Source organism: Eubalaena glacialis, chromosome 13 (assembly GCF_028564815.1).
Source record: "Eubalaena glacialis isolate mEubGla1 chromosome 13, mEubGla1.1.hap2.+ XY, whole genome shotgun sequence".
NCBI classification, from domain to species: domain Eukaryota; kingdom Metazoa; phylum Chordata; class Mammalia; order Artiodactyla; family Balaenidae; genus Eubalaena; species Eubalaena glacialis.
Genome location: NC_083728.1, coordinates 19,209,385 through 19,230,396, shown reverse-complemented (window position 1 = coordinate 19,230,396; position 21,012 = coordinate 19,209,385). Strand labels below are relative to the sequence as shown.

The following is a 21,012-nucleotide window of genomic DNA, read 5'->3' as shown; positions in this document are numbered from 1 at the left end:
TTCCTCAATGAACACTAATGGCTTGACCCCCAAAAAAAAAAGAAAGAAAAAAATTCCTATCCACTCAGTATTTGTTGAATGAATGACTCAATCGAGAAGTGCAAAGCGTCCTCCTTCTTTGTTTCAAGGTCAAGAACATTCTTACAGCCTCACCTTCTGCATCTGGGCCACCAACGCTGCGCCACTGCTGAAGACATGTTCTGATGCCTCTGGCTCTGAAAGGCTGCTGCGGGGACCAGCGCCGCGGGTTAACACGGGGGTGGGCAGCGCGGCCGAGGGCTCATACTGCTGGTTGGAGGGCCACTTCCCCTTTAACACCACATGGCAGATGTTATCCAGGCGGTTGATTATCACGCGATCCTATAAAAAAGAACAAAAGCTCTGAGGAATAAGTACCAAGTTACCCAAATTCACAAAATCCCTTGAAATCAAGTGGCAAGTTTTTTAACCAGAAGGAATTGATTAGAAAAGGGCGCACACAAATGGACTCACTTTACAAGTCTTAAAAGAAATGGTATAGTCTGGACAATGAAGATTAAAAGCCACAGCGCTATAAATACGAAGATAAGCTGACACTTCTGTCTTATGGTCTAATTAGGCGCATATATCTTTAATGTCACATAACTAGTATCTTTTAAAGATACTAAACATTTGTCTGAGTCTGTTTCTCAGAAATATTCTAAAAGGTTTAAAGGAAAGGATTCAAAGCTGAGGATGCTTTGGGTGGAGCATGCAAGCTCTGGGAGGTACCTTCGGCCACTCGGAGAAGGAATAGAGGGTTTTCTCCTGGAGCAGCTGAGCAATGGTGGGAGCCCGTGCCTCCTGCAGGCTGTCCCTGAGGTCTCCTACGATGCCCGAGGTCGAGTTCTTGCTCTCCTCCTCAGAGTATTTCCCTGGATAATCTAGGAAGGAAGGTTAAAAAAATGAATTAGGCGCTCGGGAGATAGTAGTGATCTGAAAGATAAGGACATCTGATCTTGTTTTTTAATTAGCCCAGTGTGTGCTAATTTATTTTAAATTGAATTATTAATTACCATACTTTCTATTTCCAGAAGCACTCTGTCGGTTAAGCCATAAAGGCACAACCTGCTCTAGGGCTACCCATGCAAGTCATCCAATAAGAGTTTGCATCCACAACCAAACAACACCAACGACGATGAAGGACCGCAAAGAGGCTTTCCCGTTTGGTGCAGTGGATAAGAGGAACGTGAACATTATGCTCTGATACAGAAGTGGGGATAGTGTAGGAAATGTAACACAGCAAGAGGCTGGTATTAATGATGAAGGAAGAACAGTCCTGAAACTTACAACAAAGGTAAAATAGACCTGATTTATATAAAAAATGATGCAAAGAAACCTAGAACGTTTAAAGTACTTCACTGATGGAAAGAAATGGAAATGCGACTCATTCTTTCAGTCTTCAGTTGTGAATGTTTACTATCACTTGTGAAATGGATCTTCAAAGATCCACTTAACGGAGATGACAGGGAATGAACTGTGTGTAGCATAACGTCCAGGAAAAGTTGTGAACCTCCTTCGTGGTGAAATGACACGGAACGTCTATCCTCTGAAACGTGGTGGTCTCACCTTTGACTGTGCAACAAGTCTCCCAGGGGGCTGCAGAGACCCCCCCCCCCCACCAGGACCAGGGCCTTGCTAGGCCAGGGGATTCAAGGATAAACAAGACAGATGTGGCCCTGGCTTTCTAGGCTCTTACAGCTCCATGAGGGAAAGACAGTTGGGAAAATGCAATAATTATAAACGAATAGTTAAATTATAAACCAGGGTGAGGGCCATAAAGGGAAAGAAACAAGGTGTCATGATAGGGAATAAGAGGGAAAATCTGACTGGTAGAAGGGAAGGCTGGTAGAGAGGACCTCTCAAAGGAGAGACCACCCAGGAAGATGAGGAGGCAGTGGGGGAAGGGGACTCGAGATACCTGGGGGAAAAGTACAAAGATGAGGCCGAGGGGCCAGATCATCTGGAGCATGCTGGGCTCTGCAGGCCAGAAAATTTGAATTTTATTCTAGATCCAATGGGGAGCACCGCTGAAAGGCTTTAAGCAGAAAAGCTGAACTTAAATTTTAAGAAAAAAGCGGAATGCTGTGTGAGGGAAAACCCTGGAGAAGGAGCCAGGAGCCCGGGCGCTGGCCCTGACAGCTGTGCCAGTCACTGCTCCTTCAGCGGCCGAGCTCCATCCTCAGAAATAGGGCAACCCCCTCTGCCTCACCTCTCCCACATCTCATGTGTGGAGAAGCCCCCTGGGGTCTGTCAAAGCGTCTTTAAAAGCACTGGTGCTAGGGACCCCCACCCCGGCCGAGTGTGCGCGATGCTCACCAAAGCCTATCAAGTTCACTGCTGTCTCCCAGCCCAGCCCAGCCGGATGCCACGGCCACCAGAGGAAGTCCAGGCCAGCACAGCTCTCCTCTAGCCCATCCTCACTGGACTGTCTACATTGCCCAGAACTGAGTACTCGCTGACTTCCCCCACAACAGAGTTCCAAGAGCAATGTATACGTGTAATTCCACACGTGGCAGGGACCCTTCGTGGCCTGGGGCAAGGTCTGGGCTGGCTCCTCCTGGGTCGGCTGGGGCCACAGGCCGATGAAGCTCCTTTCAGTTCAGTTTCTATGTCCTCAGCTTGGCTGGTGTGTACATTTTAATTTGGGTTCAAAACCTTTCCCAAGTTATCACGAGGCTAAAACCAAAGGTGGGAGTTCAGAAATAAAAAGGAAGTGGGACAACCCAAGGCAGGGTTTCCCTCTTTAGATGAAGTCACCGTCCTGGGGGGAGGGGCCGGCCTGCCTGCATCCCTGAGCATCACTTGGCCCCTGGCACCAGGCCAGGCACCTACAGGGTATTTTTTGTTATTTTGACAAGGATAAACAGAACTATCTTTTGTTCACCCTAATATGTCCTCTTGGGTCTGATGACATAAAGACAACAGTGAAAAAGTTAAGACCCATTTGTTGTTGGCTCAGGATCTCTAATCACTGTATTCATATCCCTGCAAAGCATATACAAATCTCAGGGTCACCTAGATTAACATTTTAAAATCCCTTCCTTACCTCAGATTTCCCTATTTAAAAAGATCAAATCTATTTGCATTTTTTATTGAGTAGCATGTAATTTGGTTATTCTTATTTCTGTTGAGTTACTTAAAGGAATCTCAACCCAATGCACCGACATTACAACACAGGGTTTTGACAAACACGTGAATAAAGGGCACAGTCTTGGCTCACCTTAATAAAGATCACGTTTATTTGTAGTTTTGTGGCGTTCTGAAAAATTACCTGCACCTCCGTTAACACTGCAGGTTCTTGGCGTTCCCTGCTGTTCTACTTTAACACAGTTTGTAGCACTTTATCTGGTGGAAGAACAAATTCCTTCCCCTCGACACTGTATCTGGCATCTATCATATAACAGCACACAGCCCCTGCCCAAATCACGCAGCTGACACAGCCAAGGTGCTACGATTGTCTACAATCATCCTCAGTTTTCTGGAATGATCAGAGTTAAGCTACTCTGCCTCATTTTCAGACCAAGGCCTGTGACCTTTGCTTTTAAACCACACGGTGAGTGTAAGCAGGTCCCTTTCAGAAGCTGTAAAACCCTTAACACCCCCCCCCCAACACACTCGCCCTCCCTGTCTTGCGAGAACTGGCTTATCCAAAATACAAGATCCCACACACTGTACCTTGACTCTGGCAGTTCCCGTCTCTATCATAATCGTCTTTACTCTCAAAATCCACGTCTTCCGCCTTGAGTTCACTCCCTTCGAGATACGTAGGGAAACCTTGTTTCCCTTCTGCACTTTCTTTCCAGGGTTCTTTCAAAAGTTCATGCTTCACCTGAAACAGCTCTGGTGGAACAGCAGTGAGCTTGCCCCCCAGTGTGACATTATTGGCTTTGCTTTTGTATGGGTCTGGGTTGTAACCCTGGTGTTTCTCCACTTCAAACTCGTCATTCTCGAGGCCCTGTGTCCACCTCTCCATGTGTTTGCAGTGACACTGACAGGCTGCGGGAAGAAAAGCGCCCTGCGGTCCGGGATGCTGGCTTCTGGCTTCCAGGCTTCCTTTCTTGGCTTCGTCCACAAGAAAGCCGCTGCGGCTCTTCTCCCCTGCCATACGAGCAGTGGGCTCGATAAGAGGCGACAATTCCGGCCTTTCCCGCATGCCTGTGGCCAGGTCTAGGTTTTCCTCCTCATTTTCCTCCTCTTCCTCCTCCTCATCACTGTGGTTCCGACCCAAAATCAATTTACTTTCTAAACTTTTGCATTCTAATAAATCAATCAACTGCTGATCTGATGACAGGTTTCTTTTGGAGTCATAGACACTCAGATTGCACATGTCAACAAACCCGCTCTCATTTCCTTGGTCCAAGGAAGGGGAGGCTATGCATTTGGTTTCCAGCTGCCCAAGACTTTCAGGCCTCTGCCCTGCCTCGCTGCAGCAGAGTTCCCCTTCCTGTGAAAGAGACACCAGCAAATGTTTTCCATTTTTAATGTTCATTTGAGCTACTCCTGCTTCTAATGTATCCATAAAAGAGGGGCCTGAGGCTATTTCTGCCTCGTGGCCACCAAGCTGGAAGTTCCCATCTCTGCTTGTTGTGACAGCCACGGCATCTTGTCTGGATTCGGTATTGGTACCTGGGCTCTCCTGAAAAGAGACTGGCTCCTGGCTTAGTGCTTTCTTACCATACATCATGCTCTCCAAGGACTCAGGCAGCAGACTCTCATCATGGGTGATGGAAATGACATCCTGAACTTTAGAAATAAAGTTTTCACAAGTCATGTCAGATAAGCTGCCCCGAGGTGGACCAAGATGATCATCCCTACCTTCTATTTTCACTAGATTCTCAGGTTCATTTTCAAGGGACTCGGAAGTCCTGCTCATTTGAGTATATGCAAGAGATTCATACAGTTTGGAGTTGGTCTGGTAAAGGCAACAGAGACTCCCTGGAGCCTGGGGGTCGGTTCTTTTGTGTTGGGCGTAGTTCCTGTAGGCGTCCAGGAAGGACAGCTGGGGGTCGGTCATGATGTAGTAGTCGGTGCGGTTCAGCCCGTGCTTGGCAGTGCCGATCAACAGGTCCCGATCGTGCTTTCCACACTCCCACCAGACGGGCAGGGAGAGGCTGGGCCTGCACAGCTGAAGGCGCTCGTGCAGCTGAGGGCACTGCAGCACTTGCTCCCGGACCTTCCGCAACAGTTCAATGCGGTACAGGGTTCTCGCGGCCCGCTCTTCAGTGATGGGTTCAACGCAGATGCTGGGATCTGGGGGGCCTGCAAAGGTGAACACAGAGCCTGTCACTTAAGGTGGCCCTTGGACACTTTCTGCCTACCTGAGCGCCTGCATCTTTGATCTTATAGTTTGACTCCCTGGGTCCTCAGCAAGGCAGGGCCTTAGTGGCCCCACTAAAATGAAAAGCTGAAAGAGAAGGGAAGGTTTTTACGAGACACGGACAGACCAGTGAAGGGGAAAGAAGAGCTTGAAAACTCCAGTTCTGGAAATATTAGTTCCCGGTCAATAAGCATGGACTAGGTACCTTCTAACTAGGTACTTTATGGCTGTTATCTAGTTCTCACAAGAACTCTATGCTATACCATCATTACCCTTGTGTAAGGATGAGGAAGGAGGCTCAGATAAGCTAACTTGCTCAAGGTGGCAGAACCAGGACTCCAGTCCAGGTCTTGTCAGCATGACTCCGAGGTCCAGATCTTTCCGATCTATGCAGCTCCCTGGCTTTAATGAAAACAGCCTAACTGTGCCACACGCGGGCAGAAGGTGGGGTGTCTGTACATGCTGCCGCCAGCCCAGAACCCACACTGAATAGGCTCGACATTTGTTTCAGTTTTCCCAGAATACAGTCATACGGTCCAGAGTGAGTTAATCTATGAGTACGAGACTGAAGAGGGACAAGGAGGAAGCTGCGGCAAATTCCAACCAGGAAGAAATTTCTTAGACAAGGTCTCTAGTGGAGCCCAGGGAGTTTAAATGACAGCCACTAGTTTCCCATAGCTACAAGTCAACACATGAGACAACATTTAAGATTTAATCTAAGGAAAGTGCAAAGCTCATAGCAGGATAATTCTCTGTGAGACTTAAAAAAAAAAAAAAAAAAAAGCACACTTTGGAAAAGGTAATTAATAGTAGTTTCTTAATATTTCTGTGACATTTTAATCTGAATTTCAATTTTCGTTGGAATCACATCATTTTGGGAGAGAGATTTTATTTTATGAGGGTGGACCCAATTAGAAGTCCGTGGATTTGTGAAAACCCACACTGGTCTTTACCTGAGTTCATCACGTCGGCTCTGCGTCTATAGTTATACCTGACTCTGTACCTTGAAAATTAGCACGTTCTCTCCTTGTCCCACCTGGGATACAGTGACAGAGAGTGCCCTCACCACCGTCCTTCCAGGCTGGCAGGCGACAGACGTGGCGGCACATGGCCACGAAGCTGTAGAAGTAGTGCTCCAGGCTCTCGTCCGACTTCTTGTCCAGACGGGAAATGATGCGAAACTGCGTCCAGTCAAAGGTTTTCTTTTCTTGATCATAAACGACGCCAAAGGAAGACACTGCTCTGTAGAAGTCTGCTTGCTCTCTCCTAGTCCACCTGGAGAGGGAATCAGAGAAGGAGAGTGAGCTGTTTTCTTTTTCAGTTAAAAAAAGCCAACAACTACTTACTGAGCACCTACTTGGGAGAGCCCAGGAAGTCAAGAGAGCAGGCAGAGCTGGTCTATTTTATTGTTTATTTTTATTCAAGTTGAGTTGGGTGGAGTGGCTGATAACAAAACAGCCCCTTGGCCTACCACCACTTTCAAATCATGTGTGCGTACTTGAGATCTTAATTCATCAATTTTATTTTATTATCACTATTATTTTTGGCCGTACTGCGCAGCATTTTTTGGCCATCCTGCGCAGCGGGATCTTAGTTCCCGGACCAGGGATTGAACGTGCGCCCCTTGCAGTGGAAGCGCGGAGTCCTAACCACTGGACCACCAGGGATGTCCCCTTGATTCATTAATTTTACAAATTACCTAGTTCATTTCCTCTTGTGGGAGATAAAGATTTTAATTTAAAAGTACTCTATATGCTTAAACATTCTGCCGTTCGACAACAGAGAATGACAGAATCCTGGAGGGACCTTTCAAACCATTAAATTCACTTCCTTCATTTTACAGATGGAGAAACTGGTCCAGAGCGGGGAGGAGACTCCCTCAGCCACCCACCTCCCTGACTCCCATATCTCACACTGGCTTTCTTCCTGGTCTTACGTAGGCAGGTTGCCCACAACGATAATCTTTCCTAGGACATGAAGGTTCTCTAGATTTTATATCCTGCAGGATTAAGATAATGATTTAAGGAAAATGGATTATTATATACCACTGTAGTCTTTACCAGGGGCTCTTGGGCACGGTACTCGCCACCCCCAGAGGCAGTCAGCTAGGAGTGGGGTGAGAGGGTCAGTGGAAGAGTCAGAAGCAGGGAAGAAGGGGCTCTGGTTCTCTCTTTGGAGCTAGATGGGAGAAATCTACTCCCTGAATTACCAAATTTCATAAAGCCAGGAGTATACAGAAGTATCAATAATTGAATTCACTGTGTGGTATTCTTTTAATTCACTGGATGTTACATCAAAAGGATGGAGAGATATAAAGACTCAAAGAACAGCAGCTTTGTTGATTTGCTCTTGTGGCATCATTCTTAGCCTGTGCTGGCCTTAGGCAGCCATTTTTACCTTAATTCTCAGATGGGCAAGTAACTCCTTCCTTCCGGGCTGGCATTTTATGGTACTTATTGTTCTCAAAGGCATGATAAGGACTGTTGGCTACAATAAGACAACTTCAATGCACACTATTCACTTTGCTGCTGAAAGAATATGATCTGATACATGCTAGTGTGGTGTTTAAATCACATCCCCAGAGACTGGGGTCTAACTTAGGGAAGAGGGTAAGGTTGGAAAATCACACAAGTCTGGGAACTGTGAACAGAGGGTGTCCTAGATATCACCAGACTCCCCAGTCAGCACGAAAACATCACTGCAGTCGGAGGCTGGATTTAATTCACTCTAGAGACAACCTGACTCCATATGAGAACACTGGACACACCTGCCCTCCAGCTGTTGGGTTCCCTTTGTCACCTTTACCCAGTGGGCAGCTCAGCACGCCCTTTTGGCCACTGGCTTTTACCTCTTTTGGGCTTCCTTGTTGATGAGATCCATCTCTGAGGATCTCCGGAACAGCTCTTCCTGGACCCAGTATCCCTGGTTTCCTGGTCCCAGGATTTCAGGCCGGCAGAGCTCCTTGCGGTTACAGCGCTGGTAAATGGTGACCAGGCGTCGGAGACGAGCTGTGAGTGCAGACGAAACTGGCCAGGGTGATTTGTCTGGGTCGGAGCCATCCTGGGCTTCAAACATCAGTGAGGATATTAGTATTTACAAACAGAACTAAAACAAGGGCAACTGGGTTTTTTGGTAGTTGTTCTTCCGCTTCGTTTAAAGAAAACTAAAGCTGACTCAGTAACTTAATGCAAGTAGCTGCTGTTCAACAATCGACTCGGGAGCTAGGCACAGCTGGAAGGGCTGCAATTGCACTTTAGAAGCAACTTTAGGTGTGGTGGGTTCTGCTCTCTCTCCAGTACAAATGTGCCTGTCTGTGGGGGCAGACAGCAAGCAAGGGCCTTGCTCTAAGGCATCGGCTTAAGTGGACGCTCTGTGGCTGTCTCCATTTAGAACTACAGGCTTTTGTGGAGCTGGGCCTTCCAAACATCAAAGCCTCCGTTAAGTTTGAATTCAGAAAAACAAACAAACAAACAAAAGAACAAACCAAATACCCCTAACTTTTCTCAAAAGAAAAAAAAAAAAAAAATCACAGAAACCACGATTCCTTTTTATCTCTCAGACTCCATCCTGACTTTATTTCACTGCTGAATTCAGTGCCAGGCGGAGAAAGCTGGCCAGAGCCACATTAACGCTCCCTGTGTGACTCCCGCAGAGTTTGATGAAGGTCAACTTAATTGGCTTTTAAAAAGAGCCTCCTTAAAAAACAGCATTTTTTTCTTTTTTTATTACACATGAACTCCAGGATAACTACAAACAGGGACCTTACTTTTCTTTGCCTTCAGAAGGACACAGTCTCACCTGCCCGGCTGTCATCCTTCTTTTCACCAAAAATGCCATCACCTCCATCACTGGAACTCTCCTAGGGATAAATGAAGTCATGCCATCAGCAAAACTGCAGCTCTGAAGAAACCAACTCAGAAACCCAGTCCCTACACAGAAGGAATAAAGATGCACAAGAGACAGCCCCTGCCCAAGAACATCTCAAAGATCAAGATGGTCCCTGATGAATAAAGCTGACTTATGCACAGTCTTAAAAGAGCCAGAAAGCAGTTTATTTAAAGTAAGCATTTTTCCCCCTGGAATTGTGTGGAATGATTCTGCCCGTAGAGAATTAGCTCTAAGAATGATGAACTGGCAGCACCTGGCAACTACATTTTACACGCACTATTTTAGTTGAGAATTAAATATTTGCTTTACTATCATCACTTGCAGTCTAATACTGTCATTTCACAAAGCATGTGCCTGCATTTTTGGATTTTTGCTGTGAAAAACTGTCATGCTCATGTTCATTATGCTTCATTTACTTCACAGCAATAGACGCTATTTTCCTAAAACATGACTGCTCCAGACAGGAGACCTGATGGCACAAACCTCCAGGAATTTAAAATTAAAATCATGATCTGAGGCTCAGAATCTGAAGTAATATCACAGGCACAGAGCTTATCCAAGTTGGAGTATATGTCAACCTGGCTCTAATGGATTCCTTTATGAAGCCTTTCTTGGTCTTAGGAATGGAACTTCAAAGGCTCCTTATACACCAAGCATGTGGGAGTTTGGATGTGGGCGAAGAGACAGTGCGAGTCTTCAACTTACTCCATTTTTAACACAAAAACTTATTTATTTTTTTACTGAAGTAAAGTTGACTTGAGACATTGTATTAGTTTCAGATGTAAAACAGTGATTCGATATCTTTATACATTAAGAAATGATCACCACCATGGGTGTACTTTCTATCTGTCACCACACAAAGTTATTCTAATATTACTGACTACATTCCCGATGCAGTACATCACATCCCCGTGACTTATTTATTTTGTAACTGGAAGCCTGTACTTCTTAATCCCCTTCACGTATTTCACCCATTTTCCCACCTATCTTATTGTTTCTCTTTTTTCTTTTTTAAAAACTAACTTTACTTTTTATTTATTTTTTTACAAACTTATTTATTTTATTTATTTATTTTTGGCTGCTTTGGTTCTTCGTTGCTGTGCATGGCTTTCTCTAGTTGCGGCGAGCAGGGGCTACTTTTCGTTGCGGTGAGCGGAATTCTCATTGCGGTGGCTTCTCTTGTTGCGGAGCACGGGTTCTAGCCACGCGGGCTTCAAGAGTTGTGGCACATGGGCTCAGTAGTTGTGGCACACGGGCTTAGTTGCTCCACGGCACGTGGGATCTTCCCGGACCAGGGCTCGAACCCGTGTCCCCTGCATTGGCAGGCGGATTCTTAACCACTGCACCACCAGGGAAGCCCTCTTATTGTTTTTCTGACTTGCGTCTTTTGACCTGAATGATAGGCGAGAATAACCCCAGGATTCATGACTTTGGCCATGGTGGAGCACAGGGTCAGATTCTGTCAGAATAAGGGTCAGCAATCTGCAGCCTGTAGATTGTTTTTGTGTGGCCCTTAAGCTAAGAATGGATTTTAAAGGGAAGAAGAAGAGGAGGAGGAGGAAGGAAGGGAGGAGCAGGAGGGGGAGAAAGAGAAGGAGGTGAAGAAGATGTGACTCTACTGGCCCCCAGGCCTAAGATATTTACTGTCTGGTCCTTTACAGAAAACTGGGACACAGCCCAGGAGAGCAGTACCTCGGTTCAGGAGGGATGGACAGACACCTATGACTGGCAATAGTTAAAATTCAAACCACTCTCTTAGGCCCCTAATAGCGGGGAAGGACCTGAGAAAGGCAGAGGGGCAGGGGTTCATTTTCTGAATGCATTTCTTTCTTACTAGAATAGTGGTAATAGCTGACGTTACCGAGAACTATGTGTTACTGTGCAAAACCCTTTACACGGCTTATCTCCTTTGGTCATCAGCACTGCTTCCCCAGGTAGAAAGTATTACTATCCTTATTTTACAGAGGCAGAAAACAAGCCCTAGAAAGTTCTGTAACTTGCCAAGGTCACATGGCTACCAAGGGGCAGAGCTGGGTTTCGAACACAGCAGTCTGATGAGAACCTATACTGTAACCACTGAGCTGCCCAAAAAAGAACAAAAAGAGAGTCCCGGCTGAAAATCTGATTTAAAGAGTGCAACATGTTTAGAATTGGAGAACACTAGTTTAATCTCTCTTCTTTGCCCTTGTAATATCAGTGAAGAGAAGGAACTTCAAGCTGATCTACTGTACCATTCTGAAGTGACACTTAAATATGCCAAAGCAGCCTTTCCCACTATTTAGGTAGTTAAAAAGCAAGCAAAAACCAACAACCATGCCTTCCATCCTTCCTGCCATAGAGAACATTTTTGGGTATTCTTAGAGTACCCATGAAGACCCTTAGAATGCTGAAAGTTGTAATTATAGACACTTCTAGACTGAGAAATGCTGTACAGCCTATGAGATGTGGGGTCAGGCGCCAGGGCTACCACGCTCCTTATTACGAGGGATGTGTGGCTGCCGTGGGCACCGAATCCACAGGGGTAGCTCCGGGCTTGGTGTGAGGCAGGCACACCTGCCATCCAGGCTTCCTTTCCACCCTCCCTAACAGTTTCTGTTGGCCTTAGGCAAACCCTCAAGTAAGCAAAGATTCTGGAAGCCGTAAGTGCCTTTCTGTCTCCTGCCCTCTCTGGATGGCAGGTCCCCTCTCTATCACTGACAGAAAGGAGAAGACCTGGCTTAGCAGCAGCCGAAGTGAAAAAGATGTCATAATCTTGTGGTCACATAACCAATTTAATGTGAGTGTGACAGACCGGTATCGCAGGGAGCACATGGAAAGCCCTGCCTCTGAAGTCTGCAGGTAAACATGTAGTATCCTAGTTTCTGCCTCTGTGAATCAATCTGAAAGAAATATTCATCTCAGAAGAAGTATGAATCAATCATTTCCAAGTGCAGGATCCCAGAGAGTGCTGACAAGTAAGACTGTCAAAGCAAGGGCAACGGATTAGTTCCAACCTGCCGTTTCTCCATCTTGAGCACGCCTGTGTTTGCAGTCTGACAGGCCACTGCTCTCTGGCCTTGGGCAAGTTGTTTCGACCTCTCTCAAGCTCATTTCTTCATTTGCAAAATGGAGATCATAGTACTTTACGGGTGATCATGGGGCACAAATGAGTTGATTATGCAAAGTGTTTAACCAAATGCTGGCACAAAGCAAATGCCCGACATACGGCAGCCGGCACCGAGGAGATATCCACGTACAGGCCCAACTGCTGGAGGATCCTTCGGCATTTCTATCTTTCAACTGAAGTGTGTTCTATAAGGATAGCTTCCTGACACAGTGGAAAACAGCAGCAATAATAACAAAAGTCTACAGGTAAGTAAATGGCCAGATACTATACTGAGTACTTCATGTGCATTTTTCATTTATTCATTCTAAATGACTAAATGACCCTTTTTAGACAGAAGGAAATTGTAGAATGAGAAGTTGATAATCTTATCTAATACTACATATAGTTATTAAGTCGTGAAGATGGAATTCAAACCTAGAAGGCCTGACCCCAGACGAGGAGCTCTAACCACTGTGCTGTATTGCCTCCGGTGGCTGAAGACACACCTGGCTGAATCAAATGCACTGTCAGTCACTAACAGTAACTTAGCTTCCCGCGTGGCACTTCTCCGCCGAGGATGCAGGGCTGTTTCCTGATCTGAGAACAGCAGATCCCCCTTGCCTGTGGCTGCTCCTCCAGGCCCGGCTGCCTCCCCTCTTTAGTCTGGGTGTGGGTGGAGGCAGTGGCGCGGCAGCACAGACCTGCAGACCCAGGGAATTTCCTCTAAGCCCTTACAAAACCCCAGGGCCAACAGAGCGGCTATGAGCTGCCTTCCTACATTTGTTTGCCAGGAACTGTGCTGGGTTCAGGAGCTCTGACAGGGGGAAGGATGGAGTCCTTATCCTTCTAGAGCCCACATTCTGGCCATTACAAAAGACATAAAATAAATACTGGCCATGCAGTGTGACGAGTGCTCCTAAACACAGTGGGAAAACCAGAAAGGGTCACCAACTCTGCATGGCCCAAATCAGGTAGGGGAAAGACATCTGAGAGGTGACTTTTGAGCTTCAGATTGAAGGACACAGGAGTTCGCCAGGAGGAGAACATAAGAACTCTTTGTGCAGAGGTAACAGGATGCATGAAGGCACAGTTAAAAAAATCCCATAGCAGTTTTCATTTTGCAGAAAAATCAAGCATCCTACTACCTTCATAAATTTCATGTAGAAAGTAGATACACATCAAATGTCATTAACACAAAATTCAAGGATTTTATAATGGAAAGACTGCAGGATTTAGAAAAAGAAGTGAGCAGGCAGACACTGCTCTTGACGAGTATGACTTTTTTTTGCAGCTCATTAAAACTATTTGAGCTTCCCCCATCTAGAATGGGGATAAGAACAACGCCTAACTGAAGGGGAAACGTGCTTTGTAAGCGTGGAAGTAAGCATGAAGTACTCCATCTACATTCAAATATCACTATTTGAGTTCAGAGACCCCTCAAACTCTCAACTCATAAGAATAGAGTCATTGTTCAGTTCCTCACTGAACTTTTCTTACAGTGGGATTTGACCATTTTAGGCATTAAGTTTCCCTGCAGGAGTTGCTTCCTACTTCACTGTGCATATGACCTCACCCTCCTTTTACAGAGAGCACCTGCTGTAGGAAGTGCTGCAGAGCGAGGACAGACTGCTGGTTAGAACACAAGGACTACACCAGGCAGAGCTGGGCCGCTACTTATTACTATCTCAGTTAAAGGAGATGGTAACCTCCCTGCATACTAGGTTTGATAGAGAACGATTTCCTTTACCATTCTAGGCTCTAGATCATCCCAAACACAAGTAAACTTTTTGACTAACTGCTTTAGAAGGCATGTCCACTGACTCTAGCTGCAACTGTTTACCAGTCAAAAGCTCTACTGGTATTAAACAGAGAGGGTGGGGGAAGGGAGTAGACTAATCATCTCACATGTCCCTCTAACATTCTGTGGTTCTCCAACTGCCACGTTTGAAGAGGACAACAGTACAGTGAGCTCTGGAAGGCACAAGAGTAGCGAGGGGTCTGGAGACAACATGATATGAAGAAAGAAAGAGGAATTAGGGATACTTCACCTGAAAAGAGACTTACAGAGATTACGGTAGCTAGTTGGTCTCAAAATTTTTTAGTCTTATTGGAGAGGAAAGTAAGAACAGTTTTGCTCTTTGCAGGACCAGAAGAAAACTAGACAGAGTCCATGGAACCAACTGGGAGTCAGATTTCTCAGTCAGAATAAGGAAATACCACCCAACAATGAAATAGGCTTCCTTGGAAGATAGCACATTCCCCCTTTCCCTTCAGGGATTCCTGGAAGCACCTACACAGTGGTCATTCCTGGAATGACCCCACAGTGATGTCATAGAAGGGATGGAACACCGAGACCATGCAGACATGCGTTAGGGTCCTTGCAATGCTGAGATTCTCCCATCTACCGACCAGGCCCCCTCCTATGCCCAGGTCTGTTTAATTCAGATGAATTAACTTAGTGATGGATGATACGCTCTTTGGGCTTCCTTAACCTGCTGATCTGCCTGAGAACAGAACTGGGAGAAGGAAACACCCAACCAGTGTCTTCAGTACAAGGGCCGGGGTGGGGGGAGCAGGCTTGGTTCAGATGTTGGCTGTTCCTCTACGTTGGTTATTCTAGCACACGGACTAGAAGTCCATCTTAATCTGTTTATAATCTGTTCACCTCAAAATTTGGGAGAGGCACTCCCCGTTCCTTCTGCTTTTGATTATATTCTACAGCCCAGGTTTTAGGGATCTGAAGAGCAAAATAAATAATACAGGCATTACTTTCATCAATGAATTTTAAAAAAAGTAGTTCCAGAGGAGTTTAACCACACTATAAGGGAACTTGAGTTATTTTACCAATTCTGCCACAATTCCCACTTCAGTGCCCAGATCTCTCCAAGACTGAAGTTAAGCATGTGAACTTTACTATGAACAGCTTTCAGAGCTGGGTCTGGCCTGCGGTTGGTCTGGGGGCTGCCTTTTCATAGAGGTTGCTGCTGGGAGAAGGGGTGTGTACGTACAGCTAAAACACTTCCTACTCTCTTGACTATGAAAAGAATATTTGATCAGAAAAAAAAAAAAAGCCAGAATATCTAGTCTGAACTCTATCACTAGTAGCTGTGAGAATCTGGCAAAGTCCTTTAACTTCCTGGGCCTGAATTTCCCCAGCTCTCAAATGAGGGCAATAACACCTGAAGCTCTTACTTCACATGGCTGAGGTGAGGATCAACTGAAACAAATGGGAAAAGTGCTTTGGAAAGAGTAAAGTTCCATATGAATTTAAGGTACTATTTTCATTTCTTTGGTACTCAAGTTATTTCCATGGGAAAACACATCCCACATTCCAGACAAAGGAAGTAACTGTAGAAGCTAGGCAGAGCTTCTACCAGAATGGCAGAGCTCAGATTTTAATTGTCAAGACCAAACCCAACTTCCTTCAGGTCCAGGGTCTGAAGCTTCATGCTGATTTGCTTCAATCCGCTGCTTCGCAAACCTCAAGGAGATATGGAAACATATCTTCAAAAAATAATTATTTCTTACTTTGGGAAAGTGATGTCATTGTTACTGTTATGGGAATCAGAGCTGATGGAAACCAAAGTAAATATCATTCTCCAAACTAGAACCAAAAGAAGAGAATTGAAAACTTTTGGTTGATGATCAGGAGGAGAAGAAAGATTATTCTAGTAATGGAGTCAGGTGAGGACAATGCTACAGTAACCTCTGGGATACAGAATCCATGAAATTCTAACAGATTTATTCGCTCCACTGAGAAAGCCAGAGAAAATGTGGTCAAATAGTGCTGGGGCCCTAGTAAGGTTTTGGTCTGCTTATGCAAAGCCCTAGAAACTCATCTGTAAAATGCAATATAGACTTCTGCTTCTGCGAAGATGCATATTTCCCTATTCCACACAATATTTACAACTAAAACCCCTGAACATTATATATAAAACAAACCTAAGAAAACTCTGAAAGGTGAAGAGAAGGCAGACCAACCAGGGACTTTGGGACACATGGGATGACACAGTGGTGAGTTTCCTGGGTTTTCTGTTTTGCCTTATATATCCTAGATCTGGAGGTAAAGAAGCTGGCTATCTGGAAATGACCAAGGGTACAGACAAAAAAAGCCCCAACAAAAGCCTGCTCTCTCTAGTGAAGGACTAGGAAAAGGGCAAGCTAGGAATGGACAAAATGTTAAGACAAGATGTGCTACACTTCAGCTCAACATCACAGAAAAAACTTCTGCTCACCACATCCATGCCGGCAAAGGCTGAGTGGGCCTCTAGAGTCTAAAGGTGGACTCTAGACTTCCACCTTTGCCAGGCTGTAACAGGGCACCCCATTCCCCTGCTGGGTGGTGTCAAAAAGCCAAGTAGGGAGCTGGGACTTTTATCTCTGCTAGGTGGTAATAAGGTCCCCAACACCCATGGTGTCACAGCAAAGACCACGTGGAGATCTAAACTTCCATTCCTGCCCAACAGTAATGAGAAACACCCCCGCCTTGGGTATCTTCGGGGGCTGACTGGGAATATTAACTTCTACTCCCACCAGGCAGTAAAAAGGTGGTGTACTCTGCCACCCACCCCGCCCCATTCCCCTGCAAGAGAGGTGTCAGAGGCAATCAGTTACAACAGAAGTTTTAAATAAGATTCCGAGTTTCACAATGTAATACCCCAAATGTCCAGGTTTCAATAAAAAATCACTTATCACATCAAGAACCAGGAAGATCTCCAACTGAATGGGAAAAGACAATCAATAGACGCTAACACTGAAATGACAAGAGATCTTAGAATTATCTGACATAAGAATTTAAAGCAGTCCTCAATGAGGAATTCTGAACATACTTGCCACAAATGATAACACAAAATCTCAGCAAAGAAAAAGAAGATCTCAGCAAAGAAACAGAGATCCAAAGAAGAACCAAAGGGAAATTTTGGATTTGAAAAATACAATAATGAAATGAACCAGACCAAACAAAAACAAAAACACAATGGACAGGCTCAACAGCGAATGGAGGAGAAAGAGAAAAGAATCAGTGAGCTCTAAGAGAGAAAATTATAAAGTACCCAGTGTGACCAACAGAGAGAAACAGATTAAAAAAAAAATTAAACAGGGAATTCCCTGGTGGTGCAGTGGTTAGGACTTGGCACTTCCACTGCCGTGGCCCAGGTTCGATCCCCAGTCAGGGAACTATGATCCCGCAAGCCGTGAGGCACAGCCAAAAAAAAAAAAAAAAAAAAAAATTAAACAGAACCTCAGGGACCAGTGGGCCTGTAACAAAAGATTTAACATTCATACCATCAGAGTTCTGGAAGGGGAGGAAAAAGGACTTCAAGAAATAACGGCTGAAAACTCCCCAAATCTGGTGAAAGACACAAACCTACAGATTCAAGAAGATGATAAACACCAAACAGGATAAACTCAAAGAAATCCACACACACAAAAATCACAGTTAAGCTTCTGAAAACTAAAGAAAGAAAAAAAAATCCTGAAAGCAGCAACAGAGAAAAGACACCTTACCTAAGGGGAAAAACAACTTGAGTGACAGAAGATTTCTCATCAGAAACCAGGGAGGCCAGAAGGAAGTGGCACAATATTTTTCAAGAGCTGAAAGAAAAGAACTGTCAACCCAGAATCCTATATCCAGTGAAAATATCCTTCAGGAATGAAGGGGATATTAAGATATTCTCAGATGAAGGAAAAATAAAAGAACTGTCACCAGCAGACCTATCCTAAAGGAACAGCTAATGGAATTTCTCTCAACAGAAAGAAGAAATCTTGGGACACCAGGAAGAAGAACAAAGTAAATAAAAATATGGGTAAATACAATAGATGTTCCTTATCCTCTTGAATCTTCTCAATTATATTTCAGAATTGCAGCAAAAATTATAACATTGTCTGATATGATTCTAAATGTATGTAGAATAAATATTTAAGACAATTATATTATAAAGGGACAAAACTAGAAGTAAGGACACTATACTTCACTTGAATGGGTAAAATGATGATACCAGTGGACTGTGATATATTATGTATATGTAATGAAATATCTAGAATAACCACTAAGAAACTTAAAAAAAAACCAAAACATACCCAACATAGATAAATCAAAAAAGGGATCGGAAAAAAAAAAAAAAAAAAAAAGGGATCGGAAAAAAGTTTCAAGTAACCCACAAGAAGTCAGGAAAAAGAAAATAGAGAATAAAAAAATGGAGAAAACAAAATGTCAGACTTAAGGCTTAATGCATCAATAATTACATTAAATGTAAGTGGCTGAATACACCAACTATAAGACAGGGTGCATTAAAAAATATAACCTGACTAAATACTGTCTATAGAAAACTCATTTCAAATAGGCAGGTTGAAAGTAAAAGGATGGAAAAAGTTATATCATGCAAACGTTAATCAAAGGAAACCAGGAGTAGCTATATTAATATCAGATAAAGTACACTTCAGAGCAAAAAAAACCTATCAGACACAAGCAGGGACATTATATATTGATAGCAGAGTCAACCCACCAAGAAGACATATCCTAAATGTGTATGCACCAGACAACAGAGTTGCAAAACACGAGGCAAAAACTGATAGAATTGAAAGGAGAAATACACAAATCCATAATTATAGTTGGAGACTTCAATACTCCTCTCTCAACAACTAGACAGAAAATCAGCAAGAATACAGAAGAACTCAACACTATCAACTAACAGGACTGAGTTGACATTTATGCAGCGCTCTGCCCAACAACAGCACAATACACATATTTTTCAAGTGCCCATGCAACATATACCAAGAGAGACCATATCCTGGGCCACAAAAATAACTTAACAAATTTAAAACCACTGAAATAATAGAGTGTATTCTCTGAGCACAATGGAATCAAACTAGAAATAAAAAACAGAAAGATTATAGGACAATCTCCAAATACTTGGAAATTAAATAATACACATCTGATAATCCATGGGCCAAAGAAAAAGTCTCAAGGGAAAAAAAAATTCATTGAATGAAAATGAAAATACAACAAATTTTACTATTTATAATAAATACTAAAAATCGTGGGACCTAGCTAAAGTAATGCTGAGAGGGAAATTTATAGCACTGAATGCATACATTAAATAAGTCCAAAAGTCTCAAATCAGTAATCTAGGCTCCCACCCCAAATATCTAGAAAAAGAGGAAAATAGAACAGAGGGGCTTCCCTGGTGGCACAGTGGTTAAGAATCCGCCTGCCAATGCAGGGGACACAGGTTTGAGCCCTGGTCTGGGAAGATCCCACATGTTGCGGAGCAACTAAGCCCGTGCACCACAACTACTGAGCCTGCGCTCTAGAGCCCATGAGCCATAACTACTGAGCCCGTATGCCACAACTACTGAAGCCTGTGTGCCTAGAGTCTGTGCTCTGCAACAAGAGAAGCCACCGCAATAAGAAGCCATGCACCGCAATGAAGAGTAGCCCCCGCTCACTGCAACTAGAGAAAGCCCGTGTGCAGCAACGAAGACCCAGCGCAGCCAAAAAAAAAAAACACAACACAAAACCGCAAGGAAAAGAATAATAAGGAGCAGAAATCAATGAAATTTAAAATAGAAAACAGAAAAATCAATGAAACAAAGTTCCAATTCTTTAAAAAGATAAAGCAGACAAATTTCTAGCAAGAATAATAAGAAAAAAAGAAGACACAAATTATTTATATAAGGAATGAAACAGGGAATAGCATTACAAATTCTGCAGGTATCAAAAGGATAACAAGATGATACCTCACTGTAGTTTTGATTTGCTTTTCTCTAATAATTAGTGATGTTGAGCATCTCACACCAGTCAGAATGGCCATCATCAAAAAATCTACAAACAGTAAACGCTGGAGAGGGTGTGGCGAAAGGGAACCCTCCTAAACTGTTGCTGGGAATGTAAATTGATACAGCCACTATGGAGAACAGTATGGAGGTTCCTCAAAAAACCAAAAATAGAACCACCATATGACCCAGCAATCCCACACCTGGGCATGTACCCAGAGAAAATTATAATTAAAAAAGATACACGCACCCCAATGTTCTTTGCAACACTATTTACAACAGCTAGGACATGGAAGCAACCTAAATGTCCATCTACAGAGGAATGGATAAAGAAGATGTGGTACATATATACAATGGAATATTACTCAGCCATAAAAAGGGAATGAAATAGTGCCATTTGCAGAGATGTGGATAGATCTAGAAACTGTCATACAAAAGGAAGTCAGAAAGAGAAAAACAAACATTGTATGTTAATGCTTATATGTGGAATCTAGAAAAATGGTACAGATTAACTTATCTGCAAAGCAGAAATAGAGACACACGTGTAGAGAACAAACTTATGGATACCAAGGGTGGAGAAGGGAGGGGTGGGATGAATTGGGAGGTTGGGATTGACATATATACACTACTATGTATATAATAGATAACTAATGAGAACATACTGTATAGCACAGGGAACTCTACTCAGTGCTCTGTGGTGACCTAAATGTGAAGGAAATCTAAATAAGAGGGGATATATGTATATGTATATGTATGAATTTTTCATAGTTTTCCTCCTTTCCATATTTGACCGAATCATGTCAAAAGAACTCAGGAGCCAACTTGAGGAGTTTTCCATAGGCCATATTTGAACAGCATTAAGAAACAGGGACTTCCCTGGCAGTGCAGTGGTTAAGAATCCGCCTGCCCATGCAGGGGACACGGGTTC

At 44.0% G+C, this 21,012-nt stretch overlaps 1 protein-coding gene across 2 annotated transcripts in view; it reads right to left on the bottom strand.

Moving 5' to 3' along the window:
- The window catches only part of CHD6 (chromodomain helicase DNA binding protein 6), a 223,939-nt gene that overhangs the window by 23,223 nt on the left and 179,704 nt on the right, over positions 1-21,012 (bottom strand). For both annotated transcript variants that reach the window (XM_061209614.1, XM_061209613.1), the window contains exons 28-33: positions 9,137-9,197; positions 8,187-8,403; positions 6,405-6,613; positions 3,697-5,280; positions 751-902; positions 154-360 (exon numbers count right to left, since the gene is read on the bottom strand). In XM_061209614.1, the coding sequence (XP_061065597.1) occupies positions 154-360; positions 751-902; positions 3,697-5,280; positions 6,405-6,613; positions 8,187-8,403; positions 9,137-9,197 (2,430 nt within the window). The remainder of the gene's footprint in view (positions 1-153; positions 361-750; positions 903-3,696; positions 5,281-6,404; positions 6,614-8,186; positions 8,404-9,136; positions 9,198-21,012) is intronic.